The sequence below is a fragment of the Gasterosteus aculeatus genome, chromosome 21 (genome assembly GCF_964276395.1).
Source record: "Gasterosteus aculeatus chromosome 21, fGasAcu3.hap1.1, whole genome shotgun sequence".
Classification (NCBI taxonomy): domain Eukaryota; kingdom Metazoa; phylum Chordata; class Actinopteri; order Perciformes; family Gasterosteidae; genus Gasterosteus; species Gasterosteus aculeatus.
The window spans coordinates 5,989,409-6,016,251 of NC_135708.1; the positions used below are offsets into that span (position 1 = coordinate 5,989,409).

Genomic DNA, 26,843 nt, shown 5'->3' on the forward strand with positions numbered 1-26,843 from the left:
TTTGGATGGAATTACATCTCACATGCCTTGTTGCACCCCCTGAGCGTGTCCCTGTCACATGTCCCCCCCCCCACCAGGTTACCACGACGGCCACATCGTGATGCGCTGGTTCTGGGCCGCCGTAGAGCGCTTTAACAACGAGCAGCGGCTCCGCCTGCTGCAGTTCGTCACCGGGACGTCCAGCGTGCCCTACGAGGGCTTCGCCTCGCTGCGGGGGTCCAACGGCCTGCGGCGCTTCTGCATCGAGAAGTGGGGCAAAGTCACATCGCTGCCGAGGTACCCGACCCCTTTCCACCAATCAGCACTTTGCTCACCGGCATCTGAGAGAGGGGCCGGGGCTTCACCCAACACATGCGTCGTCTGTCCTGAACGTTGCCTTCAAGCTCAAGGTCGTACATTGCAGTGTGTATTATTTCAGTACACGAGTACAGCAGGTTGCTACGATGCTCGGGCTCAGCACAGGATCTATTTTCAGTGTTTCCTCTCCTCTGTGTCAGGTAGACGTGACCTTGTGCAAAGCGCGTGCACGTGACCTCACAGCAGCATTTGGCGTCGGAGCGAGAACGTGCTCAGCAGACACAAGATGAGGGGCTCCAGTTTCAATCTGAGGACGCTTGGAGCTTCAGCAGCAGTGTGACTGCAGGGCTACAGATGATAGCGGGGGGGGGGGGGGGGGGGGCTAATGCTTACTGATACTGATTCCTTCTATCAAACATCCTAGCATCCTCAAGGGAGCAATCATATACAGATGTGCCCTCATTCCAAGTGTCCTTTGTCCTGCTAAAGACATGTGTATTGTAGAATTGTACATGGTGGCGTGAGTCCTAACAGTTGTCCCCGTCCCCCTCAGGGCTCACACCTGTTTCAACCGCCTGGACCTGCCTCCTTACCCCTCGTACACCATGCTGTATGAGAAGCTGCTGGTCGCCGTGGAGGAAACCAGCACCTTTGGCCTGGAGTGAGCAGGAGTCCCGTAGCAAGGACAAGGTCCCTGCCCGGGGGACACCTGTGGGACGCCTGTGGGACACGAGAAAAGAAGCATCCCCCGCTGGCTCCATCGGCATGAAGATTCTTGGATTGCACTTCTAAGTTTTTGGTCACGTGGATGTGTGTCACTGTTACTGTACCGTGTGTTAGAGCCCCTCATTTAACTAATAGGATCTCCATGGCAACACCTACTGTGAAATGACAGTTACATCCAGTCTAATATAAAAACAGTGGATACTTGAGAACTTGTTGAAAAGTGAATAGCAGAACTTAGCAGATAGAGGCAAAGACGGACTAAATGGAAACAGAAACAATTATACGTAGAGTGTATCCATGGGCTGTAGAGAAGTATAATGCAGAGTTTAAAGAAAGGGCCCAGATGGATGATACCGGGGAGCCCTGATGCCAAAGGAACTATGATGAGAGCCTGAGGATCTGTCTGATGAGGGCCGTGGTCGGGGTCTGGACCCTAAAGAATGTGGTGGATCTTTGTGGAAGCAGCCTCGCCAAGGCCTCAGTGGTGATCAGAACCTTCAATCAGCAACCACGTGAAGATGCTCCAGGTTGGCTCCAGGCAGAGCTGCACACTGAGGAGACTTTGAATGCAACATCATGCAGAGGTCGAAGCATCACGAGATAGAAGGATTGATCGTTTAACGGTTGAGCCAACCATACATCATCGTTGTCTCCTGTCCTCACACACACGGGCGATGCTAAAACTCTTCGCCCTGCTTAGGAGTAACAGTACTGTATGAATGAATCATGCTGTAGGGATACTTCACCTTTGGTTTACAGCACACCAACAGAGCACCCTTTAAATACCTGCTTGTGATGCCCACTACCATGGAGACCCCATGATGCTGGTGTCATGCAGGAAGGTCTACATGTGGACCTGCACCACCCCAGGGTCCGGCCCAAAGTGAGGACACCTTGTGTGTGTCCTCCTCCTGGTTAGTGACACAAGCGGTCCTTCTCTGCGACAACAAGAGTCTAAAGTAGCCGAGGATGCCAACACGAGGGCTCCTGGGATCCAGGGCCATCAGGCCAGACCGACCTGCAGCTCAGGACACCGGGCCAGCTGTGAATCCTTTAGTCCACGATGCTGCTTCTCTCTGACTGTGTACGTCCAGCCTCTCAGACCCGCACTGTCCCACACAGCAGAGCAGCACGCAGGTCTCCAAGAACCCCGGTGGACTGCTCGGCTCCCTGCACCGGCCCTTCTGCTGACGTGCACGTGGGGCCAGCAGGGGCCATCGGGGCCCTCGGACAAACCAGTGTAACATATGCAATAGTTGAGACCTTTGCTGCGATGGGTCCCACAGTACCGCGTTCCCTGTACAGGAGCCTGGTCTCCACCTGTGGCTCTCCGGCTTCGGGAGGACTGTCACTACTCCAGATGCGTGGTTCTGTGTGAAGCCCACTGCTTGTTCTCACCGTGTGTGTGCGCTGAAGCCCCGAGGACACGTGCGGTCATGAGCAGTCCAACTGGATCAACATCCCCATGTAGTCCAGCCAGATGTTGGACAGCTGTATCAGTGTGGGGGGAGCGCAGATAGGAGGAAGGCTGCGTTAGCTGCCACGAGCATCACCGCCACCTCACGTTAACACAGTGGATCGCCATGACGACAATCTTTCCCCAACCTTAAGCATACCATAGTTGCCAAGCGATGATCTTGTGCAAAACAAAATCTTGTTTTGTGTTGCAATTGGATTTAAAAAGAATAAAATCATTTGGACACTATGGACAACATGCATGCACTTAAACACCCTCAGCGTTCCCGTGTGGCCCCCAGAGCCAACACCACGGCATGCTGGGATAGGATCCAGCCTAGGGGGGCTGTAGGCAGCAGGTAAACGCAACACGCGGCCCCCCGTTCGGCTGAATTTGACCTCAGCTGGACCTTTGGCTCGGGTTCAAAGGTCACATTTTTATATTTTTCGTTTCAAAGACCCAAATGGTGCTTTATCTGCGTGTGAGCTGCAGAATTGATCACCTCGGGTACTGAGCTTTCAACAACACTTTCCTGCAGAAGTATATATGTATGTATTTATACATATATTTACATATACATGGATATCTATATATTAGCCAGATCAGTAGTACTACAATCATCCTAACGGCTGTGACGAGGCCTTGTCAACGCATCGCTACAACCAGGAGGACCAGGTGGTGATTATGTTGCATCTCCTCTTTCCTTCTTTTTTTCTACAATCTTTTGTACTGTTATTTATACTGAATTGTATTTATGAGGAAAGGGCGGTCGCCCCGCTTTCCTTAAAGGTTTTCTTTGTCGGATCTTTCTTTGTTGTTGTTTTGATAATATTATCAGTTGCTTCACTTTTGAAGCCTTTGCGGTTTGACGAAGCTCTTCTGTTTCTGTTTCCGTTCTTATGGCTCCATCCACGCTCTGTGGTCACATGACCTCCTTCCTATTCAGGTTCTGTTGATGTTTTCCTCCCACGTCTTGCTATGTCATAGATGTCAGCTGCATGAATCAAATACTCAAATCTGGACAGTTGTGACAACAAGGGACGCCGTATAAAAAGATCATGTATGACATTTGTGTAAACTGTGAGGACCGTGAATGGAAGTCTTGATCATGTGGAACGAACTATTCTGGAAAAGAAGTGGCTGCCAACGTGTAAGTGCATTGATAGTAGACGTCGTAGACCTGGTACACCTAAACAGGCTTATGGAGAGGTGCCTTCCCAAAAGGTACGCTGTTTGTGTCTTCTCATTTGTCTCGTTTCTTTGTAAAGGGGAATATGTGGGAGGCGAGATGGATGGCGGGGGGGGCCTGAAGCTTTTTACAGTATGTACATAACGGTAAAAAGGTACGGCTCCACCTCACCACTGATTTCATGAAGCTCAATAAAAACGGTCACTTTGCTACCCTGCCGCTGTTGTGTGTGTACATATTGCCACGGGCGGGGTAAATGGTCTGTACTTGTATAGAGCTTTTCTAGTCTTCTGACCACTCAAAGCGCTTTAACACTACATGACATCATTCACCCATTCACACCCATTCATACACTGATGGCAGGAGAACCACACACAGTGACACCTGCCATCAGTAACTACCATTCACACACTGTAGTCGCAGCTACAGGAGCAATGTTGGGTTAAGTTTCTTGCCCAAGGACACAACGGCATGCGGGTTAGCCGGGCCTGGGATCGAGAGGCAGGACTCAAACGCAGACTTTTTGGGAAAAAGTCTTTAATAGTCAAAAGGCAAGAGCAAAGGCCAAGGCCAAGGGGCACAAACGCACACAGGAACCGGGGCAAACATCCAGGACAAACGACAAGGAACATCCGGGACGATAGACAATGACGCGACAGGAGACACACACGGCTTAAATACACTAGGGAGGTGCAGGTGATTGGACACAGGTGGAAACAATCAGACAATCACAGGGGATGACAGGACCAGGCAGGAAGTGAAGTTACCCAGGGAGACAAAATAAAACAGGAAATAAAACCACACCGTGACACATATTGTATCGATCACAAAAGGCCCTCACAAGGTCTCTGAGTACACTCAGCCAAAAACAAATCTTTATTCATTTGTGACACTGGAAGGCTAACGTTAGCTCACAGGAACCCTACAGGGCCTACAGTTCACAGTGACAGTACAAAGACGTCAACACTTTACGCAATGATGAGGATGATGATGTCCCTTTGTTGATTCGAGTGTTGTAGCAGCTCAAGTAAAGAAAAACATATTAAGATAGTAAGTAAAAGCTGTTATAAATTATATATATATATTATATTGACTGTACCAGTCAAAAGTCTGAAAGTGTCCAAACGTTGACTGGTATTGTATGAATACTCACAGTGGAATGGGGTGATTTAAAGCAGTTTATGTCACATTTTACGAGGGTTTCATGGTGATATGAAGATGTTCCATAACATTTTCCATAAAACCACAGATACCAATGCACAGTTGCAAACAAAAGGCTTCATCCCCATTGCTGTTTGAGGTAAACAAAGTATTGGAAAAGGTTTTAAATGATATAATATAGTACACTACCCACCAATATAAGTCTGCACTATACCTGTAGGTCATTTTGCTTTTTGTAAAGTAGTTAGTAGTAGGATGTAATTCAATTACATCCTGTATTCTGGTTTAGGGTTTGGTCGTTCTGAATCATGATGTGTTACTTTTGATAATTTCTTAAATTATGTTTCATAAGCTTTTTACAAGGAGTTCATATTTGTACTCAGTATTGAACATTTCTCCATAGTTTTGACACCTTGTTGCCATGTAACGCCGCTCAGAGCACTAAGGTCCGCCCCATTGGTCCGCCCGCCTGTCAATCAGAACGAGCCCCCATGGTTACCAGTAGCGCGGCACCTGAGCGACAACTCTGTGAGACCGGCAGAGAACCGACAACGGGGCAGAGGACCGCTTTGTACCGGACAGACGACCGCTTTGTACCGGGCAGAGGACCGCTTTGTACCGGGCAGAGGACCGCTTTGTACCGGGCAGAGAACCGCTGAGTACCGGGCAGAGGACCGCTTTGTACCGGGCAGAGGACCGCTTTGTACCGGGCAGAGGACCGCTGAGTACCGGGCAGAGGACCGCTTTGTACCGGGCAGAGGACCGCTGAGTACCGGGCAGAGGACCGCTGAGTACCGGGCAGAGGACCGCTGAGTACCGGGCAGAGGACCGCTGAGTACCGGGCAGAGGGCGGTTGAAGCACGCCGGGCTTTGAAGTCTTCCCGCCGCCCGGTGACCCTGAAAGCTTCTCTGAAGTTGCCGCTCGCCGTCCCGCCGGTGCTCTGCTGTTTGTACTTACGGTCCCCCCCCCCCGACTGACCCACTGAACGAACCCCTAAACGGCGCCATGATCCCCGAATGTCCACGAGCCGAAGACCCGAGTAGTCGGACCCGCTTGGATCACAGCCGAGCCGCCGAACCGAGCCGCGGCCCCTGCGGCTTGTTGTCCGAGATCCGGACCAGCATCAGCAAGGAGCCGTTCACCGACCACTACACCGTGATCCCCGGCAGGGAGCTGGGGAGGTAAGACCACACCTGTCGGGACAAGTTCAACAGTGGCTGATTTACGTGCTTTTATGATTATAAAAGCACATTAGACCATATAAATCTGAACGTTGTTTCATCCAACAGTCAAAGATTTGTTTGGAAATCAACGAGTCACCCCATGAACCATCATGCTGACAAAGGCGCTTTTTAAGTGATGGATCTTCATATAAATTCGGCTCTGAATGCCATATATTGTATATATCATATTTATATACATTATATATATACACACCCTTATTTAAAAGCCTTAACAACACAGAGGAATTTGACCCAAGCGATCGTTTCTGTCTGATTAAAAATGAGAAAAAAGTAAAATTAAAATAAAACATTTGGTAAATTCAGGATGAATCTATCAATGCAATTAGACAAAGTAGTAACTGGTGAAAATCATTCTATGCTCCTATTGAACGACCCTCTTTAGCATGAGGATTAGTTTGAATCTGATATTAACGATGAAAAAACATTTCCACATCTCCACAATATCGACGTCGGCTTCTTTCACCCCTTTGCACGGCACTGGAAACAGAGTACGTTGTCATGGCGACACATCACCAGTCAACTTCAAAATGAGGATGCCCAAAACGAGGTCGTGCTGACTTTGATTGTGGAAGTACTTTGTGTCATTGAACACAACGTTATGAATAAACTATCAGGACGGCAGCACAGTGGAATCCAGCCTGTAGTTCGCTAGCAGCGACTCTTGGGATCAACTAATGCTTCACGGGATCGGTCCAGAGTGGATGATTAGAGCAAGTGCCCCATCCACCCCCCCAGAGGCACAAGGCCAATCCCAAGTTGATTAGAACAGGCTTTTACCCCACTAATGACCTTAGCACTTAAGTCCCCTTGCATTGGTTCTTCATCAGCTTTTTAATGAAGCCAACAGTGTGTGTGTGTGTGTGTGTGTGTGTGTGTGTGTGGCTTTGCGTGGCACGGCCCGACGTTGTGACGGAGATTAGCCGCCACAGAACATGAAAGGCGGCATTGATCTGCGGTACCAGTGTGATGGCAGATCGGCTGATCGCCGAGGTGACCTCGGGTCAAACGTCTCCTCTCTCTGACCCGACGGCTCGTTGGTCCACACGCTGCGCTGAACATCCAGCAAGGATGTTTAAATCCTTGCTGGATGTTTCCTCTGCAGATGTAACCTTTGTGGCCGTGTGCAGAACGCCTTATTCCTATCAGCAGAGACGATGTTGTGGTGCTCATCGGCGCTAATGGACGGCGCTGTTGAAAGTAGCGACGCTGTTGTTTTCATTTCATAATGCGACCTGCTTTCTGCCGCTTGTTAGCGCGGTTTGTGTTTCCACGCGATCCTGACCGAAGTGTGCAGAACATTCCTCCTGCAGCAGAGTTCATAGTGAGTGTGTGTGTGTGTGTGTGTGTGTGTGTGTGTGTGTGTGTGTGTGCGTGTTTCTAACTGGTCTCTCTGAGTGATGGAGGTCTGCAGCACTTCTCTGATTAATGACGGGATACTAACCACCTTTCAGCTGCTCCGAACAAGAGCTTCTTTTACCTCCTTCCATGTGCGGGACTGAGAGGCAGTTTGACCCACTCACACCGTCTGTCCACTGGCCGTACTGACTTTATATCAAACACACGGCCTGGCAATGGAGACACAGTATCAGGGGGATGTTTGGGCACTTTTTATTATTTAGCTTGAACACTGAATTGAATTGACGGAAAAGTCAAAAGCATTTTTCTGTCCATCAGCTCTGACGGATAAAAAGGGTAAGAATGCTGCTGCCGTTTGACCCCCACTCTCTGGATACTTCCACACATTTAGGAGTTGTAGTGGGCTGAGTGAGTGTGCGGGGGGGGGATTTAAGTTAAACCCCTGCAGGGGGGCTGTGCGGTGGGAGTCCCAGATGGCCACAGCCAAGCTCCTTTGGAGACCACGACGGAGAAGCAGGCATGGAATTCCATATGGCTCAGAGCCAAAGCGGTTTCCGTGGGGTCTTAGTGGCTCGGCCACTCTCCTACTGGCCCATGTGGGGCTGGTGGAGCCACCTCTTTGTGTTATAGTATTCTGTATCGAGGCGTCGCCGTGGACAGATGGACCACATTTGGGATGCGGAGGACTGACGTGGAGACGCTTTATACAACTGAAGCACACTTTATGGTCTGTTTGACTCTAAATGGACCATCGTTTACTAAACAGATCAGCGATTGAGACCATAAACGGTTGTGATGAAGACGGAGGATGGATAATATCTTCCTCACTCAGTGAAATGAAGTGAACTGGTGTAGGTGCTCTGTTTGATTTCCCTAATGCTAAGGAAAGGAGCTTCAATGCTTCCTCACTGAGCTCCTTTAGCATAGGAACCACTCGAGCATCCTTTACCAAAGGAAAGGAGACGATTTCGTCCCACAATAAGATGGTGACATCATTCGCCGCTCACGAGGAGTAACGATCATGACGTAGAAACTAAGTCATTTATGTATATTTTTACTGCACACTGTAACACATGCAGGCCTCTACGATGCTTCTCTGTGGTCCGTCTCTGGAGACACTGTAGCTTCACGCTGCAGACTGACGTCACGTCACCAACGTGCGTCTCCCATCAGAACTACGGCGCTTAGTGGAAGGGGAGACGGATTCCCTAAACACTGCGGTTGTCTTTTCCCGACTCCTAATGACTGTCCTGCCCACGCAGGTCATAGACGGTCATTATTTCTACAGCCCTAAGGGTCCGGTGGTCTCCTCCCATCCTCATCCGTCCCTGCGCAGCATGGGGGGGGGCTTCCGTCGACGTCCGGTGGGAGTGTTTGGCCCCCGGGCCCGTCGGAAATCAGTATTTCATTAAATGCGTCCGGGGCCACAGACCAGTCTGACGGCTCACACGCTGTTGTAGTGGGAGACACATTTAATTAGCACAGGGCGCTGAGATTGTCCATCAGACAAAGTATGTCAGCTGCACCATAATATGACCTCAAACGTCATAATCACCATGTGGTTGACGGCAACCTACATTCTGCTCTATTAAAAGCTGTGATATAAGACATGGCGCACCATGGACAGCCTCCATGTCCTCCTTAGGAGTTATGAGTAAGGTTTCTAGGACAACATTACCACTCTTTCCACGCGATACTAGCCACAGATGGCCGCCCCGACACGCGCTGTTTCTCACCTGGAGGAAGATGCTGACATATGTGGAAAGAACGATGACTGATATGATATCGGCCCGATCTGCTGGGTAGACGCATTGATTTGTGGCAAAAAGTTGAATGGAAAAATCCATTCCTGAGGGGTTATGTCGGAGTACGCCGGCTGTGTTGGAGGTGGGCTCTGATGCACCATCCAATACAGCCTGCAGCAATCCCCCCCCCCCCCCCCCCCTCAATGTAGTAACCAATCAGTGCTTTGGGAAAGCTCTGCTTCACTGTTACCATACCTCATGGTGTGTCATTATAATTTGAAAAGGGGCAGAAATCGATCTGCTGTCTGTCTCGTGCTCATCCAGAAACCTTCCACTGAAATAAATGATGTTATGACACACTGCGTGAGTATTTAAACATGTTACATCGCCGTATGTGTGCCAATAGAATTCTAATCTAAGTGTTGATCCATGGAGGTTGTGCTCCATCACTGGTCTTGCTCGAGGACCAGGACAGTATGTGGCTCGCTGCCATTGGACCACAGATGGGACGGGGTCCGCCTCACCAGCTCAGTGGTGTTGTGCTTCGGCCCCGTGACTCTCACATGAGGCCCCGTAGCCCCACTCGAGCTGCGCTTTATTAAAGAATGATGGGGATTATTCCCCACATCACAAAGGCCACAACTAGAACTAATGTTTCAGACGCCCCCGGGGGTCAAACTGGGATTCAACATGTGGGGAGGGGCTCTATGGTTTCGTTGGGAGGACTGGGAGGACTGGGAGGATGCACACTAATATCAGGATGTTCTGGTCATCAGCAAGTATGAAAACTAAATGATGTTAATACGATTCTTAACAGATAAGAATGATGATAACCTGAGTCTCATACTTAAGTTTAATATTTAATAATTAAGTACTGTCGTACACTGAAGCCTAGTTTATGCTTCTGCGTTTTCAGAGAGACGCGTCGACCCATTTTTCTAGGATTTGTCAGAGTTCGGGAAGGAGCCCAAAAGTGACGTATCGATCCGGCGGGGACCGGCCGCCAGGTCCTCCTTTTATCCAGTTGTTCATCTCTGATGAGGCGCAGGTGTGTAAGCATTGAAGCTCCTCCCACCAGCAGGACTCACGAGGAGGCGTGACAGGATCGCGTCGAGAGCGACGCCTCCTGCAGCCCGCAAGGCGGCGATTGGTCCGCTAACTACGTCCTTTACAGAGTCTCACGTTTACGCTTTCAGAGCACAATACCAACGTTACAAAGATTTTGTACGAGAGAACGGATCAGACTGAAGAGCTTTTGTGGGAAGAAATGCGTAAATATGAGCGCTTGTACAAGCCGTCATTGGCGGACTATGAGGACGCCGGACGGCCTCTGATTCATGGAGGGAGATCGCAGCAAACGAGGGAACAAAGTCGTGGAGGAAAATACGGGACAAATGTGTCCTTGATGAAAAGCAGCAGTGTGGATGCACGTGGCAATAAAGTCTATGATGAATAAATAAAGCAACCAGCGTGGTCGTCTTCAACAGAACACGTGACTCCACCTGTTGTTCTGGAGGTGAATCGCTCTGCAGCACACGCAGGACTTACTGTATAATACGGTAACAGGCGTAATATGGCTGTTACACCGATGATGATGTGGTGCAGGATAAACATCTGGTTCTGTTCATCTAGCAGCGACAAATCACTATGGAACAATGTGTGTTTCTCATAATGATTTTAATCTCCGCCGCCTCCTGAAGAAGGAGGCAAAGCCGCTGCGTCGCGTGCCAGCGATTGGTCGGGTCCGGCCAGGCGCTGTGCTGGTTATTGGCCCGGCGTAGGCCAGAGGGGAAGGCACAATCAATCAGCAGCCACGTTTCAGAGGATTCCCCCTGGGCAGCGGGCCCATGTGGTCCCACCCGAGGACACCCTCCAGCCCCAAATGGAAGTGGGTCAGGCCAGGCGGCGCCGGCTGTAGTGCCAAATCTGTCCGCTTAATGATGTCGACGTGAACCCAGAACGCCCATCGGTCTGTTTCAGAAGGGACTTGAGGTCAGCCTTCAGTCTGTAACGCTGTTTCCTATCAACAAACCCAGAGAGCACGAGGCTCTAAAGCCCACCGGGGAGCTGCACTTCCATTCAGGGGGAACCGCTGGAAAAGGAATGTCTGTAAATCAGCTGATTGTTTTTTTTGTGAGCTCATTGGACTTGCGGGGAGGCGGAGCCAAGGAAGCAGTAATGAACTCGCTCGGATGCAGAAGATCCAGGTTGTGTTTTACTGAGAAACTCTCAGGATGGTTTCCTGATCTCTGCACGTAGAGTCACTTATTCCCCGTCCGCAGAACGCAGAGCGTTGCATTGTGGGATTTATAAATGAAATTTGAGACCAAGAGTCTCTTTTTCTGTCGCTGCATTTCCGTGGGGATCAAATGGTTATTTCCTAATGATGAAGGACGCACATATAAACATCCATCAGCCATGACCTTAGCACAGCTGGTCCGACCTGAACATGGCCGCGCAGTCCTGATGGTCTTCTGACGCTCTCTCCTCCTGCAGGGGGAAGTTCGCCGTGGTCAGGAAGTGTGTGGAGAAATGCTCGGGCCACGAGTACGCTGCAAAGTTCATGAGGAAGAGACGGAAAGGCCAAGACTGCCGCGTGGAGATCATCCACGAGATCGCAGTGCTGGAGCTGGCCACGGCCAGTCCTCGGGTGGTCAACCTGCACCAGGTCTACGAGATGGCGTCTGAGATGGTGCTGGTGCTGGAGTTGTGAGTATCACACCCGCACACCTTCAATTTGTTCCCCAAACACCTTTAGTCACCGTGGACACTAACGATGTTTTCAACATCAGCAAAACTATGAGGAGAGGTCTTATATAATATATATATATAATATGACTCTATGAGTCTGGAACGGATCTTATTCGGTGGGTGAAATGTAATCTAACAAGGAAGTGCTGAGCGATGAAAAATATTGAAATATAAAAATTAGTATCTCGTGTCCTATTGTGAGATCATGGGTTTGTAGCTGAGGTGACACACTGAGCTCTGCTCAACGTAGAGAGCGAGCGGCGTGACGTGCGCCTCATGGCTGCAGCCTTTCAGTCCAGACTTTAATGCTTCAGCAAACACAAGCTATTCACACACACACACACACACACACACACACACACGGGGTCCTACACTGTGTGGACTACAGCAGCCGAACCAGTTGTTGTTGATCTCATCCCACCGGTCTCAGTGCCTGGGCCATGCTTGACCTGGTTCCCACAGCGTGTGTGTGCGTGTGTGTGGGTGCAGTTCATGGGATGCCGGCCTGATGAAGAAAGTCTCTCTCTGCCCCCCCCCCACATACCATATTACCACACAGAGGCCGGTAGGCAGTTGAACGTGTGTGTCAGGGGCATCTGATGCATTAGTGCCATCTAGTCACTGAGCTCTACCAGTGTTCTGACGGCTTCGCTCGCGCTGCACTTCATGGACGTGGCAACACGTTGTAAACACTTACGCGGCGCTTTCATTGGGACAATCTTTTCTCTGGTTTCACTCTGGTTATCGCAGGAAACCTGAAGCAGTGAAATGGCTCCTCAAAGCCGCCGGACTCCAGAAATGTGAACAAGCGTCCCGTCTCCACGTGCTTTCTGAACGACCACTCTCAGTTCAGGCGCGAGGACACTGAGTGACAGACGGGATTGTTTCCTGTCAGCAGCACAAGCCCCACAATGCAATCTGTCCTGGTTGGGAGAACACCCCCCCTCCCTCGGCCCATAATCCCAATCCCAGCCTTTGTTCATAAAAAGGATAATCCCAGAATTAACTGCTCCCCAGAGTGAGCATCCTGCTGCCTGCCAAGGACACACACACAGATACACACAGACCGAGCAACACATCACACAAACACACATAGGGAAAATTCAAATTTGGAAACTTTCCATGGGAATTAACAGGAATAAACTGTAAATATATAATAATAATTTATTACTGTTTTCAGCTTGTCATGTTATGTAACCTTGAAAAAACAGCATTTTGCTTGGTCATATATGCAGTTTTTGGTGGGATGGGGGGGGGGGGGGGGGGCTACGTGGATAGGAAAATGTTTGTCTTGTGGACATACACACATCGTCGTCCCAGCCGCTCCATGTCCCATGTTGAAGTGTCCCTGAGCAAGACACCTAACCCCTAATTGCTCCCCGGGCAAAAATGTAATGTAAGTCGCTTTGGATAAAAGCGTCAGCTAAATGACCTGTGATGTAAAATACACTTGGTATTAAAATGAATGTCTAAAGTTGACGGGGTCCAGTCGAGCCAGGCTTGCATAGTCTCGTTCTCTACTATATTTAAGTAGTCGACGTAAAATGAAGTGAGTAAAAAGAAGTAGCTTAACTCCCCATGGAAAGTCTGTGTCCCTCTGTCTGCCCCGTGGAGGTGGAGCCATCGCTGTGCACATATTACACCACGTGATGTTTGCCTTGTCCATCGGCCAGAGGCTCCCCTCGGACAATGAGAGCGGATCAATGGAGGGGGGGTTGTGTGGAGCGTGGATGACCCATTTGTCGGATGCAGAAAAGCTCGTCCACGTCTTTATCTCCCCAGGACTGAGTACTGTGATTCTCTCTCCACTGGGATCACTGGCAAGAACATCCACAGTGACGCTGCAGAAACGATCACCCCGATGAGACAAATAATCAGACCTCACTGCACTGGCTGTGTGTCTGAGTCCTGCTTCTCCTCCCTAAATGCATCTATCTATCTATCTCCATGTAACTAAAGCCCAGGGTCAGTCGCCATGGCAACTGAGCCGGTGAACATCACCTGGTCGGGAGCAGGTGTTCTTCAATAAACCTGGAGTTTCTTTCACAGTCTCCTCCCTCCGACAGCAGCCCAGCCAATCACGCAGCGCGCTTTCATTTCCTCATTCATCCAGTTCCTCTGTATCAGGCGGATTTTAGCGCGGTTTCCACATATGAACAAAATAAGATGTTACGTTAAAGACTCAAGTGTTTTCTGGATGGTGGCGCGTCCTTTTCTGGACAATCCTGTTGATGAAGAAGCGGTTTTACTTTGCAGGGTTTTAAACACGTCTGGAGAGAATATTGAGGCCTGATGAGATATATGGTCATTTCCACATAACTACTTGTTTCACAGCCCATCAAATATGTACATGACCTCACCGGTCCTCATAACTAACGTCACTCATGGTGGACAGTCTCACATACGAGCACATTCTTTGTGTACTATCTGTTTCCTTTACAGCATCATATTAGTAAAGCTGCTGTTTGCAGAGCAGTAAGAAACGTCTTTTAAACGTTTTTGTTCCCTGGACACAAACCAGTGAAGCCATTAAAGAAGAATTCCACAGGATGCACCTGAATAAAATACATTATAGGTCCAATACCATTGTACCAGTTTTTACCAGCGATGTTGTTCTTGTGATTAAATATGAACAAGCCTGTGTGTAGTGCATTCTATCAAACAGTGTAAAAAATGTTATTTTCCCACTGGGAATTAGTAAAAGGTATGGATTGTGATTAGTGTGTAAATTAATATTAACTATATTAACACTATATTGGAATTCACACCGTTTCTCTCTCCTTTGCTGCAGTAGCGGTGTTGCTTTTCTTTCTAATAACGGGTTCATACTCGGCGTTGGTTGCATTAATGTTTCCACCTCAGTAGGGGTGACGTATGCCGACCGATTGTTTGTGGTGGTTGCCATGGTGAATGGTGGTATCATGGCTCCATTCATGCTGCCTTCATACTGTGGCGGGTTGATTGAACCAACTCTAAACCCAAAACTCAGAGTTTCATCTCAGCGTAAATCACCTCAGGGTTTAGGGTTCGACTCACAGTTTGTTAAACCTCTTACTTGAAGCGGATCCTCGTCACTGCAGACTTTATTCCAACTGTTTATCTTCATTTTTACTCATTTCAAAGCAGCTCGGCCAACCCCTGAATGCATTTGGCATTTCCCATGTGACTCATCGTGGCTGCTGGCAGGACGTTCCTTCCCTGGGCCCAAAGTCACACACGCCTCTGACCGGTTCTCTGGGGTTTGGGTCCCACTCACAGACATTTAGAACACTAGAGAATTAGTCCCGTTCATAGCAATGAGAAGTAGAAAAGGAAAACAAAATGAGTTTGAGTCAAAGGCTCCAACGTGCGGAGGGAGGGGGAAATGTCAAAGGACGGGGGCACTCACCCTTCTCACCCCCCCTTTGAGAAGGTAGATGGTCCATATCCTGTTTTACATGAAATGCCCAATTTCCAAGATCTGAATCTTCTCCTACTGGCAGTGGAAGGGACCACCGGGATCCGTGACCTGTAGTTACCTCCAGTGTTATTATTCTCTCCAGTTGGATCAAAAAGCTTCTCTTTTGACCTTGAAAAGACCAAAACATTCTCCTCAGTGCTCCTCTGCGCTGACGCCTAATTCAGCATCCCCGGAGGGGACGCCGCATCTATTCCTGACCGCACTGCTGTCTTTTTCTGTCCCGTCATGCGCCTGCTCCAATTGTGGGACGGAGACGTGGTGCCGTTCACTTTACCAGAGAGCACTTTGTCAGCACCACGTTGTTCAAGCAAAGGTCACCACCATCGCTCTGCTCTCCTGTTCCTGCCCCCCAGAAAGGGGGCACGCACACATTGTCCCCAAGGAGAAGGGTTTATTCCCACCGTTTCTCATGGACGGGCCGTGCCTTTCATACGGCCCGTAATGGCTGTGGATGAGGAGGTCAGACTGTGTTTGGGGTTCCCTTCTGGTTCCGCTGTCCTCCCAGTCTCAAACCAGTGACTGGTCCATCTCCCGCTGGTGCACGCTGCAGCCGGGACGGGATGGACACTAGTAAACCCTGCATGAGACAAGGAGGCAAGTGAACATTCCTGATCTGATGGACTCTATTTACAATGTCTGCCTCTGTGTGTGTGTGTGTGTGTGTGTGTGTGTGTGTGTGTGTGCAGCGCTGCTGGAGGGGAGATCTTCAACCAGTGTGTGTCAGACGACAAGGAGGAGGTCTTCAGCGAGGAGGACGTGAAGAGGCTCATGAGGCAGATCCTGGAGGGAGTGTCCTTCCTCCACCAGAACAATGTGGTCCACCTGGACCTGAAGGTCAGTGGACAGGGCTCGGCCTGCGTTGCATGTTCAGGTCTTCTTGTAGTGGCTCATCGCTGGGTCCACCCTGTGTGGGATCTGTACGTACTTCCTGTCTGACGCCAACACGTGTCGTGATGTGCCGTCAGCCTCAAAACATCCTGCTGACCAGCAGCTCTCCGCTGGGCGAAATCAAGATCGTGGACTTTGGTCTGTCGAGGGTGCTGAGCAGCCATCGGGAGCTCAGGGAGATCATGGGGACTCCGGAGTACGTCGGTGAGTCGCAGCGCTTCAGGCCTTCATGCACACGGTTCCTTCTCAGGCTAACTGGTGTGTTTGTGTTCTGCCTTCCAGCTCCGGAGGTTCTAAACTATGAGCCCATAAGCACAGCAACAGACATGTGGTAAGAGGACCTTTCCGTCCCAACACGGGATGCAGAGGGACACAGGCGTCTGCCTCATGGCGCCCCCCAGTGGTGCTGGCAAAACACACACTCCGTCTCCGCGTTTACAGCCACAGGGAATCTCAAACCAGCAGGACGGGACTGTTGTTTGTTCAGATTCAAGTCATTCTGCAAATGACAAACATGGATCTATTTTCATGGCAGCACAACAATATTTGTATTAATTATGACGGTTTATTGACGTCAGAGTGCAGCTCAGCTTCTACTGGCCGCCCATATTGAGCTTTGCTTTACAGCATGAACTCAAATATGTGATAAAAGATCGCTGGAAGTGTAAAATACTTTACTTTGTTTTTATATATTGTATTTGCATTCTCGTTCCCTCCTACATTGGGGACTGAGGTCTACGTAGTAATAATGATTCATGCGTTACAGATGGGGTGTCCTCCTCCTCTCTAGGAGTGCCGGCGTGCTGGCCTACGTCATGCTGACGGGCATCTCTCCTTTCCTGGGGGAGAACAAGCAGGAGACCTTCCTCAACATCTCCCAGCTCAACGTGAGCTACAGCGAGGAGGAGCTGCAGCAGCTGGACCGCGGCGCCCTGTCCTTCATACAGACGCTGCTCCTCAAGCAGCCACGGTCCGTCCCCCTGCTGTTGTGTTAACGCGGAGCCGTTTCCTCAAACCACCCAATCCACACCGAGCGTAACATGTGCCTGTGTGTGTGTGTGTGTGTGTGTGTGTGTGTGTGTGTGTGTGTGTGTGTGCGCAGGGATCGGGCCACGGCCGAGCAGTGTCTCAAGCACCCCTGGCTTCAGTTCTCAGAGCCTCGGGACCCCCTGACGGCGGAGGACACCCCCCCAGTGGAGGACCAGGAAGCCCCCAGCGCCGACAGTACCTCCAGCACGAGCCCTCACCTTCCCTGTGGCACAGCCGTGGCCGAGGAAGAGGAGGAGGAGGTGGAGGAAGATGGGAGCCCCGTGACGGAGGAGCTGGTAGTGGTGGCCGCCTACATGCTGGGTCAGTGCCGGCATTCCTCCTCTTCCTCTTCCTCTTCCTCTTCCTCCTCCTCCTCCCCCCCCTCGGAAAGGGACGCCGTGGCCGCTGAGCAGAAGGCAATCTCCAAACGCTTCAAGTTCGAGGAGCCTTTCGGTGCGCTGCAGGAGGTCTCTGGGAAGTTCAGCTGCTGACCACCCCTCCTGTGAAATGTTGTCATGGCAACAAGGATAAACCACCTCGTTACATGAATTCCACTCTATTAATATACCATTTGAGTACCTTTATTTTGTGTACTTTTGTTTAAACAGGTGAGAGCCTTTCTTTCTATTCTGGTTTTCTCCCATAATGCATCACTTTCCTTGACATCTTCCCTTTTTACGAGCCTCATAGTGTCGCTATGTAAAGCATCAACACACAAGTACACAGAAACAAAACTCTGATTTTGTCTTTGACCTCGTCAACAGCAGCTGACTGAAACAATCTTACTACAAGTTCCTTTTGGTTCTTCTTCTGGAACTTTCCATCATATCACTCCAGCTTAGGTGGAGAACATGAGCTACAGAACAGCTTCTAAATGGACCTGGTGCTGAAATTATTTCAGAACAATAAATAAATATTTGGGCTATATATCTAAGTTGTGATTTTGTAAAATCTCCAGCAAGACAACTCAAGAAGTCTTATTATGACTTTAACAAGAGACAGACCCGAGGGGGCGAATAAACAGGTCCCGCTGGTGTTTGAGGGTCAATGTGTGAAGCTCTGAAGTCTTTAGGAAGGTGTGTCCTCCTGATCAGAGCCTGGCTCATGGCACTACATTGTTTTAAAGGGTTAAGAAATAGCCTGTTACTGTTTTACTTTCTCCACTTAAGCACAAACAGTTTTGATTCATATTCCTTGAATGTGGTTATTAGAGACAAACTGTCCAGTCGTGTATTACATTTAGCCGGTACGATAGAATAAAATACTCAAGTTAAGAAATGAGCCACGCTCCAGGTTTGGTTGTCTCTCCCTCCCTGGAGCTCCTTATGTTGTTTCCTTCCTTTGCCAAGACGTTTACCTGCTAAATGAAACCCTCGCCGTACTGTGAGGCTTCTTGTAAACACCTTCAGACGTTGAGCATTCTGGTTACATCAAGAGAAGCTTCTTGGCTCAGGTAACCTTTTCTGGGTGGAACCTTTCATACACGGTTCTAGGTATGAACCTCTATGTGGGCTTCTGGATAGATCCAGTTTAAGTATCTGTCAAAGGTTCTACCAACCACCTAAAAAGGAGCTGTAAAAGCTTCCAGGAAGCACATTTAGATCTAAGAGCCTCCTGGTGAGAAGCAAAACAACACAAGTAGCAGTGATAGATGGTTTGAGGTTACTTTTAAACCGTTTTACTTCTCTCTTAATCAGCTCAGTGACGTGAGGAATGAACACTGAGGACTTTCACACAAGACGTGAATATTAGGTGGTCATTTTCTCTGAGCTTTTGCACTGCAGATAAAAGCACCAGACAATCACTTTGCAAATGTAGAATGTGCACAAGAACATGGAGACTCTGTAGTCTGAACACAGGCAGGAAACTTTAACCTCGACAAAGACAGACACGGCAGACTAGATCCTCTCCTTCCGTTCTTACCTTTCTCAATAAAAGTCCTAGACATTGTTATTCAATTATCACCAGAGGGAACTGAAATAAAATAAAACACAGTAGTTTGAATGTACAACGCTTTACCTCAAACATAGTCAGAATCTGCTTCGGGTCAACAGGGTCTGGGTAGACAGGGTCCGGGTAGACAGGGTCCTCGTAGACAGGGTCCTCGTAGACAGGGTCCTCGTAGACCGGGTCCGAGTAGACAGGGTCCTCGTAGACAGGGTCCGGGTAGACAGGGTCCTCGTAGACAGGGTCCTCGTAGACAGGGTCCGGGTAGATAGGGTCCTCGTAGACCGGCTCCGAGTAGACAGGGTCCTCGTAGACAGGGTCCGGGTAGACAGGGTCCGGGTAGACAGGGTCCTTGTAGACAGGGTCCTCGTAGACAGGGTCCGGATCGACATGGTCCGGGTAGACAGGGTCCGGGTAGACATGGTCCGGGTAGACAGTGTCGGGGTAGACAGGGTCCGGGTAGACAGAGTCCGGGTAGACATGGTCCGGGGGACAGTGTCCGGGGGACAGTGTCCGGGTAGATAGGGTCCGAGTAGACAGTGTCCGGGTAGACAGGGTCCGCGTAGACAGTGTTCGGGGAGACAGTGTCCGGGTAGACAGGGTTCGGGTAAACAGGGTCTCTGCCTGTACAAATCGATCCAACCCTTTATTGAGATAGATGTGTCGTGCTGCTGGTGTGAACAGTCGTGAAGTGAAACATTCCTAACCAAACATGTGGTACCTGAGGTTTATCGGTCAGGGGTCTAAGAGCCTTTCCTGACCAGGCTGAAGTATCACTCAGGACGATCTCTTTCCCACAGGGGACATTGGGGGAAAAGAGTCCCTCAGTAACACAGACAGACTCAGTGAGGATTGAGTGAGAAACCAGTGTGTACTTTCCTTATTTCATGATCTGGGAATACGGAGCCAACAGTTTGGTATCGTGTGTCTGTAGTGCTGCTCTGTGACTCGCATGAGCTCGTCCTTATTCAACCCTGTTTTTATTTCATCTCATTCTGTATTTAGTGCCATGCTTGAAGACAGTATTTGTCCATTGAGCTCTTGTGTTTTTTTTATTTGAGTTATTTCTGTGTAATATTGCAGACGTCTGAGTTTGATGATCCTGTGCATGATGCAAACATTTTCTTCTGTTTTTACATTTAACAGGAATGTTCCATGAACCCTCTCATGATTTTGTCCTCATTAGAAACTGTACATGACTCCAAGCACTCGACTTCCAGTTATAAAGCTGTAAAATCAAATCTGTTTCCATGGGAACAGATTTATACACGTATGTCCTGTACTGTAAATAAACATTTCAGAGGTTTGTGGAGAGAGTTGACCTGTGGGGGGGGGGCTGGGTTTCAGTAGCCACTAGTGGCGTAAGGTTGTTAGTACACAAGTTATGAAGCACACACTACCAGGCCGATTAGATATATTTTATATATCTGTCATATCGTCATATGGATCAGTAAACACATCACCCTGCAATCATCATTACATATCTGCATTTCAGAAAAATACCACAGACATTAAGGAATTCTTCATATAATATAATATATATAATATAATAGCCTGTTTTTACAGTATTTTATGTTTTCCTTTTATTAATGACCTGAACTATAGAAATAATACAGAAGGGCCCATTCATTACTCAGGCAACTATGTTCACCAATGATATTAGTGGCATCTGGAGGAAGGAGCACAATTCAGTTTAGCCGAAGAAAAAATAAAAAGTGCAAAGGAAATACCAGTCAAATCCATTCAAATGATTCCAGGAAGTCACAAACAGTGAAAATAGTCAAAGAAACGAAAGATGAGGAAATGCAACAACAATATTTCCTCGCTGTGTTGTGGCCCATTGATTGTACAATGTGACAAACCAAGTCGTTCAGGGGTCGCTGAGAAAACATCATTGGATCGGCCATCCTCAATGCTGACCTCATGAAGAAGGCCGTGTGCGTAATATAGACAGCTCATTCAAAACAGTTCATATCTGCATAGTTTGAGCCTCTTAAATCGTAATATATTTAAATTCTATTATTACAGCCCGTTAAAGGCTAGACACTTCTCTTGAAAGGAAAGGATACATAATAATGACATAACTCATCATTTCAGCGTGCAAACTTAACTCAATCGTACATCCAGCTGCAAAAAACTCTTTGCTTTGTAGCCTATTAGTTATACAATTTCTATTTGTTTTCTTGTCACATTCACTTCCTCCCTGTCCCTCCAGACTGGATCCAATAGAACTGCTTCATATAGTCACTGATGTACTTCTCTGATACACAGTACACCTTTTGGGTACAAAGGTCACGTGGTTTGAAGTTGATACATTGTCCACCCAACAGGTCACCGTCAGGAGAACAGGAACATCTCTTGAACCAGAGTGTGTAGCCGGGCACGGCGATGTGTTCCAGGCCAAGTACCTTTTTAAAGCGAGATCTACTTCGAGGGTACGGAGCAGTATGAAGGACTACTTGTTTGTTACAAACTTCCTGAAGGACAAAGTTGCTCAAATCAAATTCATTCAGAACAGAAAGTAGAATGTTTAATTCATGTCAACTAGTGCTATTTTCACAACATGCCTTGCGGCTGTCTCACGTGGCCCCTGCAGGCGAACAGGTGTCCCGGCCACTGTGTTGGCTACCTGTGCATTGAGCTAGCTGGATGCTAACAGTGAAAGGCTGTTTCTTGTTGGGAAGAAGCCGCCCGCCCCCCTCCCCCTCTCAACAGTGTATTGTAAACATGCATACATACCTGTGGTTGTGCAACAACTTTTACCAAACACACTGCTAAGCCACTTTGTGTGATGTCCTTAACAGTGTCCACACAGATGTAACAGCAGTGGTTGTCCCCCAGAGGTCACTGTTTCTCTGTCTGTAGGAAGCTGGGTTTCGTCCTTCAGCAGAGACGGCAGGAATCAGACATCATCAGCCTGCTCTGATTCCTGTCAGGAACAGACACAAGATGTCCTGCTTGTCAAACAGGGCTCCTGGGACCCTGACCATGTTGTTGTAATTCACTTTTTCATTTGCTATAGAATGGGAGTCCTAAGAGGACTCTTGAACATGTCCTCCACAGTTATCCTCAACTCAACTTGAGTCAGCTGTCAGCTTTCTGAAGCTGTTCCTGGTGTTTGGGGTGTTATTTTCGAGGCTTTCGTGTTCCTGGGTTAGCTTCATCTCCTCCCCTGGTGGGTTTTTCCCTCCCTTGTGATTGTCTGTCCCCAACTGATCCTTCCTGTGTCCAATCTCCTGTACCTCCCAGTGCATTTAAACCAGGTGGGTCCACTGTCTTTTCAGTTTTTCTGTTATCACAGTGTCACGTGTCCCCTTGATGGTGGTTTTTCTATGTATTTCCTGGTTTTCGGTTCTACACCTGAGTCCTACTTCCCGTGCCGTGCTGGTTGTAGCTGGGACCCCCGAGGGACGGGGGATCGGGTCCACTGACATCAGGACAAGGGGAGCAGGAATCGGAGGTTCAAAGGGACATTGACGCTGTCAATTAAAGTTAAGGTTAAAGTCTTTGTTTGACGAGTTAGTAGAACGTGAGCAATGAACCTCTCTTGACGATACTGGACCCTAATGGACTAATGATACGCGAACGACACATTTAGAATTCATGGAGCTCAAACGTACCGAGTCATTGCTTTGTAATATTAAGGCTGTACTCTACAGTTTAACGCTGGATTCTCACACACATACACACACACCCCCCGCGTTGTGTCCTTGTCTCAGCACCTGTCTCATATGTCGGCTCAAAAGACCAAATGAACAAACTAGGACTCCAAAGCTCCACATCATTACAAAATATAATTTACAGATTCACATTAACTGGCATTTAACCAATAACCGATAAACAACCCCACCAAGGCACCAAAACAGTTTACTCTCCTGTTAGGATAAATGTTAATAGATGGATGTGATGTGGTAAGACAATGTTTTAAATGTCACATTTGAAATGCAGGTGATCAAAGCCAAATGAGGCGTTGTGTGTGCTGTTCTCGTATTTTTTAGGTATTTCTCAAAGTCTTCATTTGGTATTTTGATCTGTAGTGATTATGGGAAGGTGTATCTAAATGAAATGGTATCAATTACAAAAAACTGACAAAAATGTATCAGTTGAATTGAATCCCCCAACAACATGAATGATAAGGATCGAAGACATTTTTCACAGGATGGACGGAGGAAAGACAGGAAGAAAACCACTGTGATCTCTGAAGGAGGTAAGAAGATGGTGGCAGAAGACCCTCCCACCCCCCCCACACACACACACACATACTCACTAACAGAGACACAAATCATCATAAACTGAAATGTGAATGATCTTCCACTGGCCTTCATGGTGTCATGTTAAATCAACTTAAATGTCATCCCTCACATCTAACGCGCTCTCACACTTGTCTTGTGACCTACAAGGCTGATGAACACACTCGTGCTGGCTGTGACCCGCGGCTGACAAAGCGGTGGAGCTCCAGCGTAATTCCGCGATAGAATGCAACAGAATTGGAGAAACAACAAGGCGGGGTCTTGAACTTGTATTTGATGCGGCGGAAACGAACACGACACCAAATGGATGCTTTGTGAAGCCGCTATGTGCATTTTACTGCATTGGTCCCCCGTGTATTCAAACCTAAATTAGCTGCGCTATTCTTTATTAAAATAAGAAACAAAGACGTGGGCAAGTATTTGACCAGTTCTACTCAGACTGTCTGTTGTTAAAGGTCACATTCGTGTCTCTCACCTGTGGGGACGCCTGGATGAGCTCTAATGCGTGTGCACGAGGTTCAGTGTGAGCAGAGGGACGGTCCTGTCACATAGTGTATCCCTCACAGTTGTGCTGAGGAAACCCAGAGGTGACCTGCTCACGCCGTCCTCCTACGACGACCACGTCCTCGGTCAGTGAAGATTGGCGATGATCCCTCCTCCGCCTCCAGCTCCGCCTCTACCAAAGAGGCCGTAGTAGAAGATTCAGGGGCTCCTCAGTTGCGGTCAACAGGGTCCCATCCTTACTGTACACAGCTCGGATGTTTCTCCCTCCTGAGGTGGCGGATGGTCTTCCAAAAGCACTTCTATGTTACAACTTTTCCTTTTATCTCAATAAAGAGGAAAACTAAAGACTAAAGTAAGAGGATAATATGTGTGTGCATAGATGTTATTGTTCTCTACTCTTCATTCATGGGATTTATTATATTTCTAAAGATATAGCCGATGGATAGTTACAATAGACAGAGTCATGTACACTGTTCTTGATTCTAGGTTAAGGAAGTGGCCCCAGTGAGCAGCTTCATGGATTCTTAAACACATCACTTATTTTGGACACGTAGGAACAGTTTTACAGTCACTGCACGAACAGTAGACTATTTTCTTTTTCATTTTGATATTGTTTGCTTTTGCTTTTGGATGCAGAAGAAGTGAATACTGGTGGTCATGAGGGGAGACAAACGTTCTGCTGTCAAATGGAGAAGTGATGGTGCAAAGCTCCAGTCAAAAGATCCACATGGACACGGTCTCACGCTAGGAGGCTTCAGTCAAAGTGTGTTTAGAACCTAGTTTGGTTTCATCTCCGTTGAAGGTACTATTGAGATGTTTTCTTGTTTCTGTTCATGGACCACTGAGCCCGGCTGTGTAGGTCTTACTGTTGTGTTCCACGCTAACAGTAAAAGACCCCAAACCACTCGGCTGTGTGGAAAGGAACCGTTTCTGCTTCTCACTGCTGTTCTTTGAGCTTTCCTGTTTGCTTATTGTTTTACTAACACACACACACACACACACACACACACACACACACACACACACACACACACACACAGATTAGCGTAGTCGTTTGAGAGAGAACACGGTGTGTAAACACCATGTTGTGGTTGGGGTCACATATGTAGACCACAGTCGCCATGAGGTCGTTTCTCTACCTTCTCCATCATTAGTATTTGAGAATAATCTTATTGACGTTAATAATTCTGTTAAGGGTTTACTTTTTATTCTTGCTAACAACCAAACGAGCTCCTAATCGTAGACAAGAAGCGTCTCAAAGGGGAACGTCTTAAGCCTTGAATGTGGTGACGGGGTCTTTTCCCCCCAAACTGACACGTTCACTCAAGATGAAATCATGGACGTTTTTGCTTTTGGAAACGTGTCCATGATTTCAAGGCCTCCTGCCACCGTTCTGAGCATAACGTCGCATGGAAGGCTACTGAAGCATCCCACATCTCTGAATATTCAGTATTTGGCCCAGATTGCTCAAGGCAACCACATGGTCCCCATTGTGTGTGTGTGTGTGTGTGTGTGTGTGTGTGTGTGTGTGTGAACGACCCCCTTCCTCTACAACATGAATGAGTGCACACATGGGTGAGTGTGGGAACGATTCGTTGAATAGTTTAATGCATGATGGGGCTGGATAAGTGGCTGCATGGATGGAATAATTCCCGCTGTGCGCCGCTGAACGAGCGTTCGATATAAAAGTATCACACAAATCATTTTGCTGCTTTGAACCAGTTGTGTTAAATTGTTTTGTTGCACCAAGAGACAGCGATGACACATTGAGAGGATCCCTCCTCACAAGTTCTACAAAGAGCGGCACTCACATGGGGGCGTCCACAGCGCCGGGGGGGAGGGAGGGTCCTCTGGCTGCTGTAAGAACGAGGGTTCAATCCCCGGCTACGACGTGTCCCTGAGCAACACAACCCTCCCCCGACTGGGTCTTCAGTAGAAAATATGTTTCTGTCTGCAGAGGAACTTTAGTTTGATGGATTACTCACTAGACAGATGTGAATATCAGAGAAGATTTAAACCGTTTTTTTTAACATTTCAATACATGAAGTGGTCTATAAGCACATGATTTTCTTTCAACTTTACACCAGATTACGATGACATGTTTGTTTCTTTGTTGCCATAGCGATGCAACATTTTGAGTATTGATACCAACACTTCTTTGCAATTTAAGTTAAACAGAATCTGATGAACGACATGAAGACCGTCAGAAGGGAAGATCTGTGGTTTCTCCCTCTTTGAAGTCACAGGAAGTAGGACGAGCAACGTAGTGTAGAAGCCACATTTCCTCCATTTATTCTTTATGTGATCACAGTATAAATATTTCCCAAAAAGGAAATAGGCCTAAGGTTTTACACATGTAATTATAATGCCACTGGGGATTACCCACTGGATCAGATCATTCGATTACATTTGTTGGGCTGTTTTTATAGGTTATGGTTTGAAAGAGTTATGTATTTTCTATTATTTATAACGCACCTCTCCGTTTTAAAGGCAGAGGTGGTATATTTCCTGCAACAATCGTCACGTCTCTGTGTGCTCGCAGCTCAAGCACGGAGCTATTTTTTCATGTCAGAGACAACATACACTGACAGGGACCCTGTTGCTATAGCAACCGTGAGTAAGAAAGATGGCCACAAAAGAGGACAAGTAGGGATTATTCAAATTGAGAATGTAAGGGGAAGTACGTTTCTTTCCTGTGTCTTTATTGTCTCATTCTACATAACTTTAGAAGAGAACCAGTTCCTATAGGGTGAACAAAGATGTTCACAGTTGGATTGAGCATTGACTGAAAAACATCAAAACACTCTTGGGTTTCCTATGAGACCACAAGGGAGGACAG

At 48.0% G+C, this 26,843-nt stretch overlaps 3 protein-coding genes across 46 annotated transcripts in view; 2 read left to right on the forward strand and 1 right to left on the reverse strand.

The window, feature by feature from the left end:
* The window catches only part of hecw1a (HECT, C2 and WW domain containing E3 ubiquitin protein ligase 1a), a 30,825-nt gene extending 26,941 nt beyond the window's left edge, over positions 1 to 3,884 (forward strand). For 6 of the 10 annotated variants that reach the window (XM_040167157.2, XM_040167159.2, XM_040167162.2 and 3 more), the window contains one exon: positions 78 to 3,884. In XM_040167157.2, coding sequence (XP_040023091.2) covers positions 78 to 532 — 455 coding nt within the window. In that variant the 3' untranslated portion in view covers positions 533 to 3,884. The remainder of the gene's footprint in view (positions 1 to 77) is intronic. The other 4 variants (XM_040167163.2, XM_040167164.2, XM_078096928.1 and 1 more) reach the window with 1 other exon arrangement.
* LOC120812009 (uncharacterized) overlaps positions 1 to 26,843 on the reverse strand; it is a 519,303-nt gene that overhangs the window by 224,222 nt on the left and 268,238 nt on the right. The window lies entirely within an intron of this gene.
* stk17a (serine/threonine kinase 17a) lies at positions 5,306 to 20,556 on the forward strand. Its single transcript, XM_040167725.2, has 7 exons — positions 5,306 to 6,011; positions 11,672 to 11,884; positions 16,073 to 16,220; positions 16,352 to 16,478; positions 16,557 to 16,605; positions 17,065 to 17,244; positions 17,377 to 20,556. Exons 1-7 carry the CDS (start codon positions 5,836 to 5,838, stop codon positions 17,792 to 17,794), a joined length of 1,311 nt encoding a protein of 436 aa, XP_040023659.2. The 5' UTR covers positions 5,306 to 5,835; the 3' UTR covers positions 17,795 to 20,556.

Coding starts and splice junctions, on each gene's coding strand:
- stk17a (XM_040167725.2), top strand. CDS start 5,836: ATGATCCCCGAATGTCCACGAGCCGAAGACCCGAGTAGTCGGACCCGC. Junction 6,012..11,671: donor CCCGGCAGGGAGCTGGGGAG/GTAAGACCACAC, acceptor CTCCTCCTGCAG/GGGGAAGTTCGCCGTGGTCA. Junction 16,479..16,556: donor GGGGACTCCGGAGTACGTCG/GTGAGTCGCAGC, acceptor TCTGCCTTCCAG/CTCCGGAGGTTCTAAACTAT.